The 20,759-nt window shown below is 46.2% G+C and overlaps 1 protein-coding gene and 1 long non-coding RNA gene across 3 annotated transcripts in view; one reads left to right on the top strand and one right to left on the bottom strand.

The window, feature by feature from the left end:
- FAM207A (family with sequence similarity 207 member A) overlaps nucleotides 1-19,523 on the top strand; it is a 111,987-nt gene extending 92,464 nt beyond the window's left edge. The window contains exons 3-6 of the mRNA XM_019554014.1: nucleotides 513-581; nucleotides 8,738-8,882; nucleotides 16,399-16,467; nucleotides 18,858-19,523. Coding sequence (XP_019409559.1) covers nucleotides 513-581; nucleotides 8,738-8,882; nucleotides 16,399-16,467; nucleotides 18,858-18,981 — 407 coding nt within the window. The 3' untranslated portion in view covers nucleotides 18,982-19,523. The remainder of the gene's footprint in view (nucleotides 1-512; nucleotides 582-8,737; nucleotides 8,883-16,398; nucleotides 16,468-18,857) is intronic.
- LOC109322803 lies at nucleotides 6,183-11,458 on the bottom strand. Of its 2 annotated transcripts, XR_002104491.1 has the most exons (3): nucleotides 10,836-11,458; nucleotides 9,984-10,159; nucleotides 6,183-6,407 (listed from the first exon to the last, which is right to left on the bottom strand). It is a non-coding gene; the product is annotated as an uncharacterized LOC109322803 (long non-coding RNA). The 2 variants fall into 2 exon arrangements; XR_002104490.1 differs by having other exon boundaries at nucleotides 9,984-11,458.
- Nucleotides 19,524-20,759: the final 1,236 nt, after the last annotated feature.

The following is a 20,759-nucleotide window of genomic DNA, read 5'->3' as shown; positions in this document are numbered from 1 at the left end:
GGGGCTCCCTGGGGGGCTGGGCCAAGTAGGGGCCTGGGCGGGGGCTTGACCCGGCCCGGCACCAGGCAGCGGCCTCCTCCCAGCAAGCGAGGAGTTAACCCCTTCCCACCACGAGCCCGCTTACCTCCGGCTGTGCTGGGGGTCGGCAGGGGGTTCGGCGGCTGCTGAGGGGGTGTCTTTTTGTTAAACACCACCATAAACCCTCTCCAGGTTTCAGAACGCTGAAAAAAAAGTGAGTTTTGCTGTAATGCTCGTGGTCACCATCTTGAGTCATTAAAAACAATTGTGGTCACCATCTTGGGTCATCAATACTTTCAGTTTCACTTAACGCTCGTTTTTTCAGGATCCAATTAAGAGCACTAAGCAGGGGCGTTGGGGGGTGGGAATTGCCTGTATAAGTTTCTAGTGCTGATTATGAGAGTAACTGGTTGAGTGGAGCTGAGGGGAGAAGGGTGGTGGAAAAGCCAGAAGTGGAAGTACTGCTCACAGTTCTTTTATGTTCTGTTTTTCAGATGTAGAGGAAAAAACACTTTTGTCAAAGAAAGAAAAAATGAAGTTGAGAAAAGAGAGATGGCTGCAGAGTAAGTACCCTCTTGATAAGAGGATGGTTTTCTCATGGGCTCTTCCACACAGCCCCTAGAAGCCCCCTTCTGCTCTCTGTGCTAGACCAAGCACATTCCAAGTCTGTGGCATGTAGTGACCCTTGAGGGATTTAAGTGAGAACTTGTGGGGTAGTATGAACCCATTTCAGGAGCCGGAGCCAGAGGAAAGGGGAGTGTACTTGCAGGAAGAAAGGGAATGGACTTGGGAAGGGGCTATGTGGCTTTGGAAACACCCATTCTGCTGACTTTGGTTTTGAGGCCTGAAAGTGGAGTTCATTAGCAGGTGAGCTGGGAAGTCAGCACCAGGGCATCTAGACTGGCTGTAGCCAAGTCTTGGTGATTCTCTCCCTGTCCAGGAGCCCAGGGAACGCTGACAAATGTAGTTTCATATGGAGCCCTGCAGGACAGGTGGGGAAAATGGAACTCTAAAACCTGGAGAGGGTTTGTGGTGGTGTTCAACAAAAAGTTGCCTATATGGTAGAATTACTGTAACGGCAGCCCTTTCAGATGTTCCTGAGCTAGCTTCAGACTAGGAAGATCAGATGCTGCCAGCTGAGTAGCTGTGGAAGCAAGGAGCAAAATGTGTACTCTCAAACCTGCTTGAGAAGCTGTGTAAATCTCAGAGCAGTTAGTTCTTACTACTAATTGAAGCCAAATTGGGCACATGAGCAGTGGTCACAGCAGTAATTGTGCTGCAAGATGCATACCCCAAATGCGGGGAGGCCTGCAAAGTGGCAGGTTATGGTGCTGATCTGCCCCAGAAGCTATGGATCAGCCAACTTGTTGACGTGCTTTTGTAGGGCTGGACTCTGCCTCTGAATTGGACAAAACCAAGCCCTTGGCAAGGGAAGTAATTGGGCCTTGTGCATATGGAGATGTATTTTTGTTTAGTTTAGTCTGTGACATTTAAGGTGCTTTGAACTCCAAGCCACAGTGCTCAGTTAACATTCCTTAGCTCTCTTCTGATTGCTTTTATGTGCTTCCCAGTAGCCCAGCCTCAAATACTCAGTGGGATCTCCTCTTCTTCTATTTTGTAGAATCACAGAAGATTAGGGTTGGAAGGGACCTCAGGAGGTCATTTAGTTCAAGCCTCTGCTCAAAGCAGAACCATCCCCAATTATCATCCCAGCCAAGGGTTTGTCTAACCAGGCCTTTAGAAACCTCCAAGAATGGAGATTCCACAACCTCTCTGGGTAACCCGTTCCAGTGCTTTACTACCCTCCTAGTAAGAAGGCTTTTCCTAATATCTAACCTAAACTTCCCTTGCTGCAACTTGAGACCATTGCTCCTTGTTCTGTCACCTGCCACCACTAAGAACAGTCCAGCTGCATCCTCTCTGGTACCACCCTTCAAGTAGCTGAAGGCTTCTCCCACCTCCCCGCCCAGGTCTTCTCTTCTCTAGGCTCCCTCAATCTGTTCTCTGAAGTCATGTGTCCCAGCCCCCTAACCATTTTTGCTGCCCTCTGCTGGACTCTAATTTGTCTACGTCTTTTTTGTAGCATGTGTTGGGGGAGGGGGGTGGGGGTGTCCAGAACTGGTTACAGTACTCCAGATGTGGCCTCATCAGTGCCAAAAAGGGGGAATAATCACCCTCCTCAATCTGCTGGCAACACTTCTACTGATGCAGCCCAGTATGTCATTGGCTTTCTTGGCAACAAGGGCACACTGCTGGCTCATTCAGCTTATTGTCCACTATAACCCCCAGGTCCTTCTCTGCAGAGCTGCTGCTTCACCAGTCGGTGCTCAGCCTGTGCATGGGATTGTTCTGTCCTAAATGAAGGACTTTACACTTCTCTTTATTGAGCCTCATGAGATTTCTTTCGGTTCAATGCACCAATTTTTCGAGGTCTTTCTGAATCCTGGCCCTAACCTTCAGTATATACCTACTGCTCCCCCTAGCTTGGTGCCATCTGCAAACTAGCTGAGGGTGCACTCCGTCCAATCTTCCAGGTTGTTGATGAAAGTATTGAACAAAACGAGCCCCAGGACTGACCCCTGTGGCACTCCACTTGATACCAGCTGCCAGCTAGACATTGAGCCATTGATTACTGCCCTTTGAGTCCAATGATCCAGCCAGTTTGCTGCCTGCCTTACAGTCCATTTATCCAACCCATACTTCCATAGCTTGATTGCAAGAATGTTGTGGGAGACTGTATGAAAAGCCTTGCTGAATTTAAGGTATATCATGTCCCCTGCCCTCCCTGCATCCATGGAACCAGTCTTGTCGTAGAAAATGATTAGGTTGGTCAGGTGTGACTAGCCCGTGGTGAATCCATGCTGACTGTTCCTAATCACCTTCTCCCCAAGTGCTTAGAAATGGATTCCTTGTGGAAACCCATGCGCACCCATGACTTCATACCCATGCACCTGGGACTGAGAATATGCAATAGCAGATGAAAGTAGGAGACTCCACTGCAATGTGCAACTCCAGCCCTGGACAGCCTTGTCAGCCAGTTCCATCTGATATCAGCAGGTCAGGACAGTTCACTCTAAGCATTAAAGCTTTGTCAGTGTCTTTCCACTATTGAACTGTTCCCCCCCTCATTAGGAAAGTTTCATCAATCTGCACTTGTGCTTCCCACCTGCTGTCTATAATTTCAGTCCAGTAGGTCACAATTTTCCTGGGTCCTGCTGTAGCCTGATCTTGACAAAGTAAGCACTAGAATAGCCCTGGCTCCTTTGTTGCATAACATCTACCATGTTTTGCTGTGGTTATTAAGAAAAGCCAGAAAGTAACACTACCTAGCTCCAGCAACATATCACGTGTGCCAGCAACTTCAGTGCCTTAGTATTGGGTTACAACACGGGGATAGTCCCAGGAGTCCCAGCATCTGGCCTGTCAGTTGCAATTTCAATGCTTGTGCAACTCAACATGTCCATAGCACCTGTAACTCTTATAGGTGTTTTGGAATCATCTAGGTTGTGTCAGACTGGGTCCATTTAGTTCAGTCTCCTGTCTCTGACAGTGGCCAACAATGGACTTCAGTGGAGGGTGCAAGAACCCTTGATGGTAAGGAGTTAATCCTTATACCTGCATGTTAAATACTGGCTTAAACCCTGGAGCATATGATTTTTAAATCCCGTACAACATTTGTAAGAATTTCTTAGGAACCTGGATATTTTATATGCAACACTAATATCCAGTCTGTCTGTCAGTCTCCTTAAGCTCTTGCTCTCAACAGTATCCTGCAGCAGTGAGTTCCACAATCTCAGTATGTATTATGTGAAAAGGGAAAGCCCAGCATCTCTTATTTCTCCTAGAAACATGGTGGGCTCCTCCAGACTAGTGTGGCAACCACTTCCTAGAGGTTTGGTACCATAAAATTAAGCATTTAGAGTGATAAAATGCTAGGCCTAAGTGTGTGTGGTGACATTTTTTTCCAAGCAGATCCTTTGCACATGCATGTTACAAGAAGTCTTGCCCAAGATGATATGGCAGCCTAGGGCTGAGCTAAGAATACATGTTTCTTGCTCACTATCGGATAAATGTTTGCTTGCTTGCTTTAACTTGGACTTTCCAGAAAACTATAATTGGGGGCAGCATGTAGAAGTAGAAATTTCAGCCCCAAAAGTGAATGTTTGAGAGGGTTTATAAGCAATAGAAAAAGACTTGAATGGAAACATTTAGGCAGCCTTAAAATGTCTAAATCCCCAGACCTTCCTATTGCTTTACCAAGCTTTTAAAGGGACATTGCTGGACTGTAAATCAATTTGCTTGAAAATTGACTACCTATTAATCTTACCAGAACCCCCTCAGATCACTGTAACTGGAAAGTCAGCAAAAGTTAGCACCTGGACCATGGTCATGTAACAAGAGAAAAGCTGACTAACTGAAAAGACTTTACAAAACAGCATAAAAGCAGAAAAAATCCTCCATTAAAAGTAGTATGGAATTTTTAAAAAATCAACTAATCAATTTTCTGCTAACAGTGCCGTTTTTGCACTTTTAAGATAACACTAAGTTTAATGAGGTACTTCACCTACCAGTGATTCAAAATGTTCCATTGTTGCCACCTCTTAAGATTTTTTTAATGAGTTTTGCAATATTCCTACTTTTTCATGAAGTCATGCCTGCTGCAATCAGCCAGTCACCTGAAATTGCTACTGCTGCTATTTTTTTAAAACTTAGATTGTAGTTCTAGTTGCAGAGTGACTTGAGTATGATCGATTTGAACATGATAGTCACCTCAGCCCTGGGCATAAATATAGGCAACTCCACCCTTTAAATTGTCATTTGTTAAGCCAGTTTCATGTTTTGTAATGCTGGGGAGCTGGCAATATGCATAGGAGTGCCCAGCTTTGGTATAGCATATATCCATAATCTTAAAGCACTGTACAGTGGAGCCCGTCATAATCACTGTCTCTTTTTTTAGATGGGCAGAGGGGAGGAACCTGAGACAGAAAGAAGGGAAGAAACTCAGTAGGCCAGTAGCAGAGCCAGAAAAGGAAAAGCCTGTGCCACCTTGCCTGTTAACTCTTCAGTACAGCCAATACTGAAGTTTAAATCCCCATTTTGCTGCTGTTTCTGATTTTTAGATTTCAATTATTCTTTAAATTGGTGCAAAGTTAATGTATGTCTTGTGATCTAAGCAAAATCTGAGAAGTGCTTGTAAAAGTTCCCTCTGTGTCAGAAGCCAGTCCAAGCTGTTGGGTCAGCATTTGTGCTATGGCTGGTCTGCCAGACTTCCCGAAGTAGTGATTTTGTGGGTGTGGGTTGAAAAATAACTGTCTGGCTGTTTCAGGACTTCTCTGGGTTCCATGTTATCTTTTAACTCCCTCCCTGGCTATTTCCATTATTTCTGAATTCACTGGCTGCTTTTGTATCCATCTTGCTGCCTGTAATTTGCCCTTAGCTTGATTAACTCCCTTAACTGTGTGAAGTCCTTATTGCATAGGCATGTTGATTTGTTTTAGGAGTACTAATTCTGTAACTTCCAGCACCAATTAAGGCCCTTATTCAGGAAAGTGATTATGCTCGGGTTCAGTTTTAAGTGTGTTCAGTATTACTCCCCTTCTTTATATGTATAATATTCTTAACTGCATAACCACTCCCAGGTTATCTGTTGCTTTCATTGTAACAAACATCAGTTATCTGCATATGGGTGAATTGTATATGCCACTTAAGCGTATAGCATCTTTCTGAATGTACTCTCTCCTTAACTCCATAGAAGTAAACTGTTGTAAAAGAGCTGCTATTAGAAGCCTTGAAAATAATAGGACCTAATTCATTTCAGTGCTGCTGCCTTCTATCATGTTCAAGGTTGCTAACAGCATGGCATTGACCATTTTATGTGCACTTAATGAGCATTGCTTACATTAAGTTTGGATGAGTGCATATTCTAGGTATGTAGCCTTTTTTCCATTCCTAAGGCTATGCACTTAAATGGAGAACATCATACATAGAAATTGACTTATATGGGACCTAAATAAGCAATTAAGTGCTTTCCTGAATTAAGGTCTCGAAGGAGAAATTCATAGGATCACATCTCTATAACTCTTGCTTTGCTAGCTAGACTGATGACCTGAACTGATGCATCACTTCTTCCCTTTTGACAGAAGACTCAAAATCAGCATTCATTATGTCAGTCAGGTTGGCTTTTGTGTTTTTAATCAGAGCCCCAAGTGGAAACTCCAAGGAAATGCACAGCACTCTGCTTTCTAAACAAGCCTAAAGAAAAAAATTATTATGCATTGTGTTCAGTCTTGTCACAGAACAACAAGAATTTCCATGCTGCTCGCAATACACTGGCTTGAAGCTGTGGTAAATGCCTGTTTTCAAATGGAGGAAATTCATCTCTGCCTGTCCTATTGTTACAAAGTAGTCACAATCATATCCTTTATCTCTCCCCCCTCCCCCCACGCCCCTCCCAATACTAAATGTTATTTGGACCATTTTGTTGCTTGCTCTTTCCCTTGGTCTTTCCTTCTTTTTTAATGCCAAGATATTTTTCTTTAGGTTATCCCTTGTTTTCTTGGGCGTCTGATCCTTATACCCTGGAAACTTAAGTTCAGCCCAATAACGTAATCCAAAACTTGTACAAGCATGTTCCATTCCAAGCAAAAATAAATCATCCTGGGGAAGCGACTAAAGGAAAACTGATCCAAGCCTTTAGCCATTCGAAGCATGCACTGGGGTGGGGAGGAGGGTGGGAAGAAACTGCATGGCTCCTTGGATGAAGAAGACATCATAGAAAAAGTATCTGGGATGTTTGCTGGAAATCAGGTGTTTGTAAACTTTTGGGTATGTAACTTTTAGGCAGTCTGTGAAGTAGTAGCCAAACTCTATAAGGCTAAAGTAAAAAAAGAACTGATGCAGGACAGAAAGCCGGGCTCTTGGCAGGCGCCTGGAAGGAGAATTGCTTACTGTCCAGATTAGTCACAAACATCCATGTGTTGTAGAATCACAGTTCATCAGAAGCTCAAGCAATTGAAAGGGTAGCAAACAAACTGATTTAAAGGAGCTGCCTGCAAATATGAAGTGAACAGGACAGACAGCTGCTTGCAGGGTGGATAGCACAGTGCTGATGAACTAACTAGCTAGTAATGCTCCAGAGCAGAGAGGACCAAGCTTTCTAGCCTGGGACCAGGATCCATTGATTCTGAGGCCAAGGGGCCACAATCAATAGAGCAGGCTCTCTGGTCTGTTCAACTGCTGCAGTATTACTCAGACACCGCAAAGGAAGCAGAATTGCCCACCATCCCTCCGTCAAGTTAGCATAGTTGGTGTCAAGTTAGCATAGTTGGCTTTCAGGCCACCTTCTGTGGCCTGGATGGAACTAGGGAGTACCTGAAACACATTGCACTCTGGACCCTCAATGGTGTATTGCCCCTGAGTGTTGTATCTAGCTGGGGCATGTTAGATTAACCCAGGGCTAGTTATAGACTTGGAAGACTAACTGGTTTTCAGGGTTTTGTAGGCTGCCCTGGGGCCATCCAGATCAAGGGAATCTTTTAGATTGAGGCTCCCTGCCATGGGTGCTGCTGCTGTGTAGGGGGGATGTAGAAGCTCTGATTGCTCCAGTGCCTGCTTCCCTGTTGGCTTGCAGGAGCCCCAGAGGGGAACAAGATCAGGTGCTACTTACTGAAGGCAGTATACCTAGTTCCATCACTGTTATCTGTTTGGATCCTACATACTGGCCAGTTACTCTGTCCTCTTACAGTACAGCAGGTAGCCAGTGGGAGAGCTGCTGAGCAGTTGTAGTAGGGAAGGAATGACAGAAACTGAGATTTACTTTCCAGTCCATCTCACATAGGGTTGTCGGGAGACAGCACTCCCGATCCTCCCTGCACTGATTGGCTCTGCTCATACCCAGCAATATTTAATGGATGCAGAATGGAGTCTGGGGACATGCTTTCTTAATAGTGCTGTCTTCAAGGATCCTAGCTTGGATGCTCCCGTACAGCATGTTAAATGTGTGTATGCTCCCTTGTTTTGAGCAAACTGAAGCAGAAACAACTGAAGCTCAAAGAACCGAAGTCCCTAGTATAGATGAGGCCCAAGTGACTTCTGCAAAATCATGAAGGGGAGTCTGTGGCACAGTTGGGAACTGCATCCAACCCAGTGCTTGTGCCATAGGACCATTTTACCTTTGAGTACAGCAGATGCAAGTCGGCTCTTCACAATATTGCATGGTCTTGAAGCTGAAAGGCTGCAAGAGCACCTCTGCCCCTTCCCTTCTCCCACTCCTCCTTGTGGAGCCTATGCAATTAATAATCCATTCCAGCCATCCACCCTGCTGCTCCAAGTCTTCAATGCTCCTTTTCCCCATTTGGGTGAGTTTTTCCCTCCTGCCATCTGTAGCCCAACAATTGTGATACAAGCAGTCATACAAATGTGTGACTAGGCATGGGAGAGAAATAGTCCACTGGCAAACCATTCTGGGAGTCACACTCCCAGTCTGCTAAAATAAACAAGAAGGGAGATGTCCAGTGGACTGGCTGGAGTTTTCTGATTAACTAAGTTTAGAAATAAAGGGGTCAAATAGAGTTTTAAGAGAGGGAAAGCACCATATAAGTGTGTTTAATGTAAGAAGGTTTTTATCACATCTATACTCTGTTTTTTTAAAGCCATCCCTCAGAGGTTTTTGGGTGCTGGGAAACTGACAGCCTTTGTCACTTCTCTTTTTCTTTGTCAGAAATAGCAAGTGTGAAGCTTGCCAAACAGAAGCAGAAAGCCGAAGCAAAGCGGAAGGCAACCCCAGTGGTGGGAGACATGCAGCCTTTGATGGAAGCCCTGCCTGAGCTCTCTGAACTGACCAAGGGCAGGAAACAGCCCAAGGCGTGCGTATTCCTTCATGACTGTTTATTTTCATATTTGCAGGGCAGTCTGGTACTCAGCTACACTCCTAACTTATTTCTGTGGCCAGTGCAGCTTAAGGAGCCTCAAAGTGGGTGGAAGAGACCTCCTGAGAATTTTGTGCACTCTGCTTGCTTCCCCCCAGCCCTGATCCCAGCTCTGATATAGAGTGCGACAAGGATGGAGTGCCCTGTAACTGCTCTCCTCAGAGGCTAGGGGAAAAGAGAACATGAGTTACGGTAGACCTGGATCTACTCTTGGTTACACTGGGTCCCTTGTGTAGTTTTGTGACCCAGTACATAAGTGATTTAAAGCTGCCTTTGCTCCAGAGCACTGTCCCTACCCCAAGTGCAGGCCAAGAGTAACTGTGAACTAGGCCCTTTATCTCCTAATGCAAGTCAGTATAGAATTGCACTTGCTGGAATCCCATAAAGGGATTTTTTTCATGAAAAGAAGAGTTCTCTGGAGCACGAATGGCATATGGCTGAGAAAAAGTAGCTTTAACCAAAACATGAGAGCAGTTTTCACACTGGGGAGCAAGCTTTGAGCAACCAGGTTTTTCTTAATCTAACACAGGGTGAAAGCAGGATGGGTATTGTGCATGCAGCCAGCATTGCAACACAGCCTGATAAGGCTCCCACTAGGTGTGAGTGACCATTTCAGAGGAGGGCATCAATTTTGGGGAGGGGGTTCTAATGGAAAGCCTGTATGGAACAGACCGTCAAAGTAAGACTGGTGCTGGTGCTCTTAGGTGCAGTGGTTCTCAACCTTTTTGGACAAGAGGCACCCCTCTATAACTTTTGCAAATTGAGTGACACCCAGTGTTAAAAACAAATGTACATACCACAGTTCTTACTTCCTTGCAGAGGAGCTGGCCAGTGGGGGCAGGGAAGCATCCAGCTAGGAACAAGCCTGAGCCTGTGCTTATTTGCTCATGCCTCACTTAACTCCTCACACCTTACATTACCCTTCAAAGGATCTTGCAGCATCCCAAGGTGCCATGGCACTCTGAGAATCACCACTTGTGTTTTCCACCCATAGGTCTCAAAATATTTTCTAAAATAGGAAGCCAGTATCCAGTTTACCTGTTTTACAGATGGGGACATTTTGAGGAACAGGCAGGAGAAATGACGTGTCCAACAGGCCAATGGCAGAACTGCAAGTAGAGCTCGGTTCTCTGGAGTCCCAAGTCCAGTGCTCTGTTCTCTGAAACTGGAGTTCCTCCGTGGTGCACTCTGCCCAGATCCATTTGATAGCAATTCTGTGGTTTGTAAGATGCTTGCTTTTGTACTTGGTAGGTGAGCATTAGAGTAGAGAGCTCAAAATGGAAGGCATTGTTAAACTGCCTCATTTCCTTGAGGCCTTGGCCAAGCCAAGCTGCCTTAGGTTCCCTGCTGGTTTGGGATCAGGCTTTATACAACAACTGAAAAGTAGTGTTTCCTGTCAGTGCCTTTCACTTAGCCTCCTAAGCAGGAAGTACTGCTACTTCTGGTCCCTGGACACACAACAGGGCCCTGGGGCCACTGCTTTTCAATGACTGTAGTTACCAGCTAATTTTGGTCTGAGGTGAACCATGCCTGGGCTTTGCTGAGCAGTGCTGAGGCAGAAAGGGAAGAAGGCAACCTTTGTAGATCATTGCCTCCCTGGGAAGGACTGTGTTTGTTCCCCAGTTTTTAGAATTATTCCTGTGTTTATTCTCTGTAACCTGGGTATCTCCATGTTAGTGCCCCCCTCTCAGCAATAGAGGGGGGAAGCCAGCCAGGTACCCATGCTGGGGATGGTAACTGCAGTCTACTCGCAGTTCCTTCCCACCTGTCGTGTCTCAATAGAAGAGGAACAGAAAACAATGTCTTAACCAGGTACAGATTTAATATATATGAACTAAGGTTAGTAGTTACAGGTTACAAATATATATATATCTATAATTATGTACATACCCATATACAAGTAGGTAAGCATAATGGTCCAACTGATATGAACAGGGAAGTGCCACAATAAATGACAGTCTAAAACACAAGGCGTACAGTTAATAGTAAACACTCCAAAGATACATGCGTATGTCAAGCAATCAATAAAACACTCCAAAATGTGAGGCGCAAAAGTTCTCTAGGGAGTCCCTTCCTTCTGCCTCTCCTAGTGAGGCTGCCTCCCCCTGAGTGTCACTCCCCAGTAGGAGACCCGCTGCCCCACTGACTCGCGTGTCCCAAGGAGCCAGGTGGGGGGTTGTCCATAAGCTGCCCTGGCCTAACTAATGTTTCTCCAGGGGAGAGCTCAGTTCCAGGCCTTGCGGGGGGGGCATGACTTGCTCACATGTCCCAGTGTCTCAGTCCTTCTCAGGAGGAGTTGCAGGCCTGGGCTGCCTCATGCATGCCCAGGGCTGTCACTCCGAATACTGCTCCCCATGCTCGGGAACTGCTCCGTTCTTGGGGTCCTGGGGGACTGACTGCGGGGAATGGGTCTCAGACTACCTGGCCCCTCCTTCTCCACCCCTTATGCCCTGCAATGACTCGCCCTGTGGTAGCACTGGCTCCCATGGCTGGCCTTGTGCCGGGGTTGGAGACCTGAGCCACCTCGCTGTGGCTCCCAGGGTCCTGGTCCCTTGTGGACCTTGTGCAGCGATGCCTGCAACCCCTGCTGCTTCTGCTCAGCAGCAGAATCTTTCAGGCTCTTCTGGGCAGTCGGGTACACCCACTGGGAAGCTCTCTCAGGTATTTTTGGCCCTAGGACCTCATCCTTCTTCTTAGTCCCTTACTGACTGTGCCACATGCTCGCCATGCAGCTGCTTATATCCCCTTTGTGGGGCTCCGCCCCCAGATTGAAAAGGAACCAATCAGGAGGCTGGAACTGTAGTTCCCAATTAAATCCACTCCTGCCCTCCCCTTTAGAGTAGAGGCGAAGTGGACTGTCTTCTGGGCTCCCCCCTGCCTGTCTCTGATTGCTGGGTTTTGCCCCACGAATCGCATTCGTGGTTTCCTAAGCCTAGAGAGCCAGGCAAAACCTGGCAAGCCCGCCATGTCTCTAATACAGCGCTGTTCTCCCTACCAGCTGTGACCTCTGATTGGTGATTTGTCTTCTTACTAGGTCCCTGATGCTGCGTGTGTTTTTCTTAGGAGTATCCAACCAGGAGAGGGAAGTATACATGATGTATGCTGCAAACATCCCCATCTCCAAACCATCAGCTTTGACTGGAACTAAAAGCTTACTTTTACCATAACTAGGAAAGATTAAGGACTGGGGCTGGGCTGATTTTATATGAAGTTGTTTGGCGAGGCACCCAGATTTAGCTAGAGGGGTCCTGAATATTGGCTGTGTGCTGGGCTCGTGCTGTGTGCTGGGCTTCCAGCTCTAGTCAGGGGGGAACACTGACTCAGACCAGGCCCCTATCTGAGCAGATGAAGGGAGCTGCTGTTCCTTGTCTTAAGGGGACTCTTTTCAGAGGCTCAAATATCTAACTTACACTTGTACGTTTGAAAATCTCCCTACTTCAGCTTGATCCCCAGTTCCTTGAATGATTTTTTTTCTTATTACTTTTCTGAAATACTGGCTTCCGGGCTTAACTACAGTGAAGGGCAGATGTGTCCAGTGTTGCTTCAGATCTCCCAAAGGGTTTTAATTTGGTCTATTTGGATTCTGAGCCAGGATTTGGAGTTGTATGAGTCTCTTGGATGAAATCACATGTTCCAAATAGTGACAAAGCAGGCCTACAGATGGGGCACGTGGGGCTTGAAATTCCCCGTCTGGAGTGGTTTCTGGGAGGCAGCACAAACCCACCCATGCATTCTGGCAGCACTGTGTGTAATGTTCACTGTATTTCTGCTGGAGGATTTTCCCCAGGACTCCTATAGACAAGGTATTTACCTTGGGCTGTTCTTTCCTATGACATGCTGCCAGTGAAGAATAATGGCTTACATAATTTAAATCTCCTGTGGCCTGGCATTCTCAGAGCAGTGCCATCAGCTACAAGGCAGAGCCACTGTAATGTGAGCACTTCTCTTCCTTTTCTTCATCACTAGAGAATTCCAGCAACATAGTACTTTGAACCCAGTTCTTCGCCAGACTGTCAGTGGAGTCCCGGCTCTGGGGTTCTGATGTTGGAGAGCTCAGTTGAGGGAGCAGCCTAGCATAGAGAAGTTCCACTCTGATGGGCAAATCCAGCCAGTGTAGCCCACATCAATATGTGACTGATGAAGGAGGGGCAAGACTGGCCCAGATAGGGAATGGGCCCCTATCAGAGTGTACAATCCTGCTCCTCACACAAGTCACTGGGCTGGAGGAACCGCATCAGTACCTGCACCCCATGGAGCTAAATCCCTTTTCTGGCTTATGCAAGGGTGACTTTAGTCTCCCATTTTCTCTGTGTGTGTGCATGTGCATCTTAAATAATTGGAAGAAGCTTTTGTAGGATTTGAATCGTTGCATAAGTGAAGGATAACACTCCAGTGATTTGTCAGCGTTATTAATAAAAGATTAGATTCTCCAGAAATTTGATCTCTTGCTGGGTAACAGAGCATTACAGTAAGGGTTTTATTCTGATTTATAATGAATGAAGGCAACAAAGCAGAATGAAACAAGGCTGCCATTCACAACCAGAGCTGCCATGCTACTGGAGATTCACACACTAACTTTTCCAAGCACCACAGCTGGTTGAGTCATCAGCACAGACCTATTTCATAAGGCTGGCTAGGGGTCAGAACTAGAGTATGCCTGAAAATAGAACTGCAGCAATTTCTGAACACAAACTTGGACTTGCTGTTTCTAAAGGAATGTTGAATCCTCATGGAAAGCTACAAAGGATTTAGTGTTGGGGACAGTTCTGCCTGTGATATATGCTGTTTTTTTCAGGGGCTGATGATTTTTATTTCTAGGAATGCTTGCCTGTAAATAGGATCTGTTTTCTAGAGATGCTGACTTTGAAATCTCACCCCTTTCAGAAACGTGTTTAAAGTATGACTAGGCATAGCCCCTGTCCGATAGCCTCCTTGCCAGTGACTGTGGCTTCACAATTGCCTTTTCTCCTTGTTGCTGTGGACAGCCTGTGCAGGCAGGGCAGTAGCATAAGAGCCGTGAAGCTGAGTGCACATGAATGCATAGTATGAGCGCCATAAGGGAGACTCGAAAATTATTCTTCTTTTTGAAGCCGACTTTGTCTCATAGGAGTTAATCTGTTCTTGTTGCTTTTCCCCGCCCCGTGTGCTCTTAGTCCCATGTTATGCAGTGACACAGTTGATCGTTGTGTTACAAAAATTCTGGCCTGTGGCTGTCAGCAGTCACTTAGGGGGGAAGTTGTCAGCATAGCGTTAGAGATCTATCTACATAACCCCTGCTTTCTGCTAATTGGAGGAGCATGTTAAACGCCCTACACTGCTCCTCTTTTTTGCTGATTGACATGCTCTTGTGTTGTTCAGGCTTCAGTGGTCTGGCAGGGAAAAGTACATTCTGGAGGATTTGTCCATGAGATGAGGGTAAGTGAAGATTCAGCTGTCCTGGACAGGTGGCAGATGTGGGCAGAATGGCTTGGACAGCCCTTATTTTCTAAAAACTAGGGAGCATGGTAGTGGCTGTGTAGTTTATGTAATCGGTGAAGCTTGGGGAAAAAGGTCTCCCTGCTAGCAAATGGGGAGAGTGAATGTTTCTGCTCAGGCAGAAAATAGGGAAGGCTGTTTTTGGTCAGTGACTGCTGTTGGGATAGACCCAGCTGAAGCTGTGGTACCTTCTGTCTGCCATGCAGGGAAAGGCTGTTGCTGGACAGGTCTTAAGGAGACTGCTGCTCTCACTGGCATCCAGTGCAGATGGTGTTTGGGGGAATCTTCCCAAGGACCCATGTTTCACAGTGGTTTTTGGGCCAAAATTAAGCAGACCCCTCCCCCTAGCTTCTCATGGCACATCTGAACCATCTGCTGCCTGTACCATACTGCCAGTGTTCTGCAGCTAAGCCCCATGTAGAAGCGGGCTCACAAATTGTCTGCATTGCTCGCAGAGTGTTTGCTGGGCCCTGTGCTGTCCCAGACTGTGGGTAACTACTTGAACAAAGTACACCTTTGACCCTGAAATCAGGGACCTGGAGAGGGAGCCTTTTGGCTGTCCTGCTGCCCTATAGTCCTTGCCCATGCACTCTTATAACTGCTCTATGTAAAGAGAGCTGGTCACAAAACAGGGCATGCACACTATAAAAAATGTGCAGCATTTAAAAAATGTTCTTGTTCTGCATTAAGGTGAAACAGAGCTCTCTGGAAGATTTCTGTGGAAAGACTACATCCACCGTCAAACAACTGTTAGCCCTGCGATCACGGCATGTGCCTGTGATTTGGACCAGGAAACCCATATGTGCCTGTGCCCCTTGCGAGTGCCCTAATCATCCAGCTCAGTTCCCATTTTTTTCTGTTGGAGTTGTAACATTTCACATCACTACTTAAATGCTCATTGAGCATGAGTAAGTCAGGCTGACTCTCTAGACCAGTAGATAGGGCACCTGCTTGGGAATTTGGAACCTGAGGTTGAAAGCCCTGCTGCAATTTGATTTTTTTTATATTTACAAACAATAGAACAGAAGAGTCAGAGAGAGACTCACCTCAGACCCCATACACTGACTGTTCAAGGCACTCATTTGTTATGGGAAAGGGCCAGGTTGAGGTTCCTGATCTAAAGTAAGCAGAGCAGGGACTCGAGCAGGAATCTCCCATGTCACAGGGCAACGTCCTGATGAGTGGACTTGGAGTTTTTCTGGGATGGGTGTGTCTCTAGCTTGGTTTTGACCAGAAACTTCATCCAGGAACTAAGGCCTCTAGCACATTCATGATGAGACTTAATTTCATAGACATTAGGGCTGTATTTATGCTGAGAGAGAAAGGGAGATGGGTGCTGCATCCCATAGCTTCAAAGCCAGTGGCATTCTGCCAAAAAGGGGGAAATGAAAGAAGGACCACATAATTAAAAAAAAAAAAGAATCCCTAGAAACACTCAGAGTAGATGGCAACAGTGAGGCAGGCGACGGCCTCTTCATCAGTCTTAAAACTGTGGATCACCTTGGGTGTTCCAGCACCCGTCCCACTGCACTATTGGCAAAACTTCCCTGCCTGCCTCATGAAGGAACACTGGGGTTCAGACAGGAGCTTGGCACAGTTAACAGTGAAGTGTAATTCCAGGATTAGTAGGAAAGGTAAGTGAAGGAATCCCTTTTCTCTAAGGGAAAAAAATCACACAGAACACTTGGGGAGACGCCCTATAAGTTTGTCCTGAACAGAAAGTGACTGATCATTTAGAGATGATGATGATGATGGAGTGCTCTGATGGTGAATGTACACACACTCAAGCCACTGTTATGCACTGTTGCTGGCTGGCTGCATGCATGGTTGTTTTTTTGTCTTTTGTTCATATAGTTAGATGTTAATCAGATTCCCTAGGAGGTACAGATTTAGAATGCTGAACTCTTTTCCTTGCCTCGCCATATGGCATAGTGTCTCCCTTCTATAAAACTGTTATCTATTTTTATTTCCTCTACAGCCACTCAAAAGCAAAGGCAGAGCCAACAAACTTCAGTCAAATGAAGCCAGTCCAGAAGCACAGGCTCTTGTAAGTACCCAGCTACCAGAAAGTGCCTTAGCTGAATCCCACTTGGCACTGGGACTATTCTTCTTATAGTTGAGTTCATTCAGCTGGGTGAGGGGAGGCTAGCATAGTTTCACATATTTAAACTGAAGCTGAAGATGTTGCTGCTAGGACTATGCGAACCTTCAGTAGCTGATTCGATTTGGAGGAGATTCGGCCCAATTTGGTAGCCAAATCTCCGAATCAAGTCGGGAGAACCATTAATCTCCCTGAATCAAATCAGAAGCCTCCAAATCAATTCAGAGATTCAGCTGTAGACTGTACAGGCAGGCACTAGGCGGTACCTGTGGAAGCAGCTGGGGGAGCAGCCAGACAAGCCCCACCTTGAGCCAGCAGCCCCAGGAGAAGCCGCAGCTCATCCAGCTGCCCTCTGTGCTGGCAGCCCCAGGAGAAGCTGCAGGGAGCTGGGGGGAATGATTAGGGGTTGGGGGAATGAGCAGGGGCTTCCCCGTGCTCCCGGTTCCATTCCCCAGCCCCCGCAGCTTCTCCTGGGGTTGCCAGCACTGCCTGCCTCACCCCAGAGGGGGAGTAGCTGGATGAGCCACAGCTTCTCTCAGGGCTGCTGGCTCAAGCCAGGGCTCGTCCGGCTGCTCCCCCAGCCACTCCTGCCAGCACTGCCTGCCTGTACAGTTTATGGCCGAATAAGATTCGGCACTGAATATCTTCGGATTTGGCTGAATTGAATTGGAACAGTGATTCGAATTGCCAAATTCTGGTAATGACTGATGCAAACGTAATGGAACCTTGTTGCGTTGTTTGATATTGGTAGGAGTCTGGATATGATGAGCAGTGGTTACATATGTTCTGCAGAGCAGAAGGTGCATTTAAGCAGGAGAAGTTGATAGGAAAAGCAACAAGGCAGGAAAAAAACCCAGTGGCCACAATGGAAAACCATTAGCATTGAAAACTCAGGCTCGTTTACTTTCGTTCTGCTTATTCTACTCTGTGGTGATGCAGTCATTTCCACAGCAACCAACTGTAACCCCTCTTTACAGAGGGATTCCTTGTATGTTCCTCTCCTTTTTGCCACAGACAGGATTTTTAAAAGTAGATGAAGTTATAATAGACAAGGAATCTACTTTTTTGCTGATGTATTTTAGAGGTATGTGCAGCTCTGGGTTCCTAGGTTCAGAGTTCCCCATGAAGTGGTAGCACTCTAACCACATGTTTGTACCCTCAGTATGACACTGGGTCCATCTTTTGAAAACCAGTATTGTGAGGGTCCTGGATTTCAGCCCTGGATCTGGATGAAATAAGCCAGTTCATAGATTCATAGAGGTTAGGGTCAGAAGAGACCTCAATAGATCATTGAGTCCGACCCCCTGCATAGGCTCTGCTAGCTTATGGCCATTATTTCTTGTAACCCCCAGGGACACCTTGGTGAGTAGAGCCTCACCAATTTATTGGCAGTCACAAGGTTGCCTCTCAATGTTCTCTTGCGGATGCTGATGAGGTCCAGGTGCCCTAGTCTCTCCTCGTAGGGCTTGGCCTGCAAGCCCTTACCCATATGAGTGGCCCTTCTCTGGACCCTCTTGAAGTGTGGCGCCCAAAACTGCACACAGTATTCCAACTGCGGTCTGACCAGTGCCTGATAGAGGGGAAATATCACCTCCTTGGTTCTGTTTGTCATGCATCTGCTGATGCATGCTAAAGTGCAGTTAGCTTTGCTGATGACTTTCGTCACACTGACGACTCATGTTCATCTTGGAGTTCACTAGGACTCCAAGATCCCTTTCTGCTTTTGTGCTACCGAGCAGAAGGTGTGCTGAACATTTTTCCTCCCTAGGTGCAGCACTTTGCATTTCTCCTTGTTAAATCGTATTCTGTTGTTTTTTGCTCATTTGTCCAACCTGTCCAAGTCTGCCTGTAGTTGTTCCCTGCCTCTGGTGTGTCCACTTCTCCCCACAGTTTTGTATCTGCAGACTTAGACAGAGTACACTTCACTCCCTTGTCCAAGTCACTGATAAAGACATAGAAGAGTATCGGTCCAAGGACTGAGCTCTGTGGGACCCCACTACCCACGCCCTTCCAGGTTGATACCGACCCATCCACTACCACTCTCTAGGTACAACCCTCTAGCCAATTTGCCACCCACCGGACTGTGTAATCATCCAAGTCACAGCCTCTTAATTTGTTCACCAGTAGGGGGTGGGATACTGTATTAAAGGCCTTCCTGAAGTCTAAGTAAACTTATGCAGCACCTTTTATTTGGCTTTGTAGACTTGGAGCAGAGTAATTCCTGTTCTTGTAGAAGGAGCTACTGCCTTATGGGCTGGTCCACCCTGTCACTGTGCTGGTGGTTTGCTGGTACAATGTCTACTCACCCTTCCCTTGTTTTGTGTTGTTTTTTTCAGAGAGGAGGAGATGGCCCGGTTTCATGAGGTCATCACAAACCCCTTGTACAAAGCTAACCCCCTGCTGGCCATCAGTGAACATCTGTCCAAGAGGATGAAACAGGAGGAGGGAAGCCCCCTGTAAGACTTCATGGGGGATGATACAAACACAGTGGCAATGGCCAAAGAGTCCCTAAAACTGAGCGAGCCTCTCCTGGATTGTACACTTCTTGGAAACAGTCCAGCAGGTTATTAAATTCGGTGGCCCTGTTTTCTGTCTACAGGAGTAATGTGATCTTCTCCGGACACTGGCAGCTGCTCCTTTTGCAAGTATCCCACAGAGGGCAGAGTGCTCTGTGGCATTTTTGTGTACAGATCAGACTTGCAGCAATGGGTCCCAATACCTTTTCTTTCCTTCCTGAAAGCACACTTCTTAAAAGGTTGTTGTTTCTGCTGCTTAGTGGAGGTATACCTGCTTTCCTTTACTTTCTGTTATGACAGGCCTTTATAGAAATCTTCCAGTATTCTTCCATGATGATCTGAAACACCTTCCTTACTGTTATGTTCTGCTGCATATGGATTAAAGAACAGGAAACTGCTGTAGATTTGTATAAGGGTCAACACTGCTCAAAGAGGTACTATTTGTATGAAAATAATCTTTAAAATAAACTGCGACATTTTTCTTACTGAGTTTGTCTATCTGGGTTCTGTTTTGGCAAATACTGGTGTAAGTATAAAGTAATGCTCATCACTGTGTCCAATTGCAAAGAAGAGAGCATGTCCTATTTTTTTAAAAAGAGGACCCTAAGCCTATCTTATACTGTTAAAATTAATGCTCCGCAGTAGGACCAAAAGCATTCACTCCAGTGCGATAGCATTACAAATCAGGCTCTAAACAAGCTAGAGAACTTGTCTTTCAGGCACTTGAGGTCACTTGTATGGCAATGCTAATTCTTTCAGGTCTGTCCTGCATCCTTGGACTGGCCTGTCATTTGGGAAGCACTGCTAAGATGCTATCGTAGGACACACTGAGCATGAACCATTCTTGCTCAATGGAGATAAAGAAAGGATGGCAAATAGCTTTTATATATAAAAGGACTCTTCTGATTTCTCATTCCTACCATATTTAGCTATATTAATTGGCAGCCAAGGAGAATGGAGGTCAATACTAGAATTCTTTGAAGTGCTGGGGCTTTCCAGCAGATAACTAGGAAACTATCTCTACCAAGGTCAAATTTTTCACTTAGTTGAGGTTAGATCCACAGCTGACAAATGTGGGGTGACTGAGTTTGTACAGTTTCTGAATTTGTACAGTTCCTGAAAACTGAATTTTGATTTCTATGCTTATTTTCTTTTCCTCACTTTCTGTCTCATGTGGATAAAAGATCTGGTCCATGTCTGTGGTATCTCTATCAGAATTGTTAATGGAATACCTAAATGTTCAAATAGGTACAATTGGATCATTTAATTCAAAGAGCATGACTTGGGTCTCCAAGGCTCCTAATGAGGTCATAGGACGACATGGTGTTGAGCACAGGGAGCTAGAAGGAAATGTTCAGGTGGACTCACTGGAAGCATGTTCTACTTTAGGCTGGGTTGTGATAATGGGAGGAGATGGCCGCCCCTTCTGGGCATCCTATTTTGCTTGTCAGTGGGGAGGGAGATGGGGAAATACAGGGAGGTAATACTGAACAACTCTAGGAGGGGACAGTTTAAGAGACTTACTGTTCCTTCAGCTCTACCTGTTCATTTCTTCCCCTCCCTACTCCCAAAAGGAAAAGAACAGGGGCCCTGGGATCCCTCTGGGCCTTCACTGTCTTGATCTTGAGAGATGTCCAGGCTAGAGTGAGAAGCTTGGATGACCACACTGTCTTGAACAGCAGGGCCATTTAGCTCCTGAACACCTGGGCTATAAGCCTTGGG

Source organism: Crocodylus porosus, unplaced genomic scaffold (assembly GCF_001723895.1).
Source record: "Crocodylus porosus isolate Cpor-Errol unplaced genomic scaffold, CroPor_comp1, whole genome shotgun sequence".
In the NCBI taxonomy this organism is placed as follows: domain Eukaryota; kingdom Metazoa; phylum Chordata; order Crocodylia; family Crocodylidae; genus Crocodylus; species Crocodylus porosus.
Note: the sequence above shows the minus strand (reverse complement) of the source record. Positions and strands in the feature narration are given on the sequence as shown.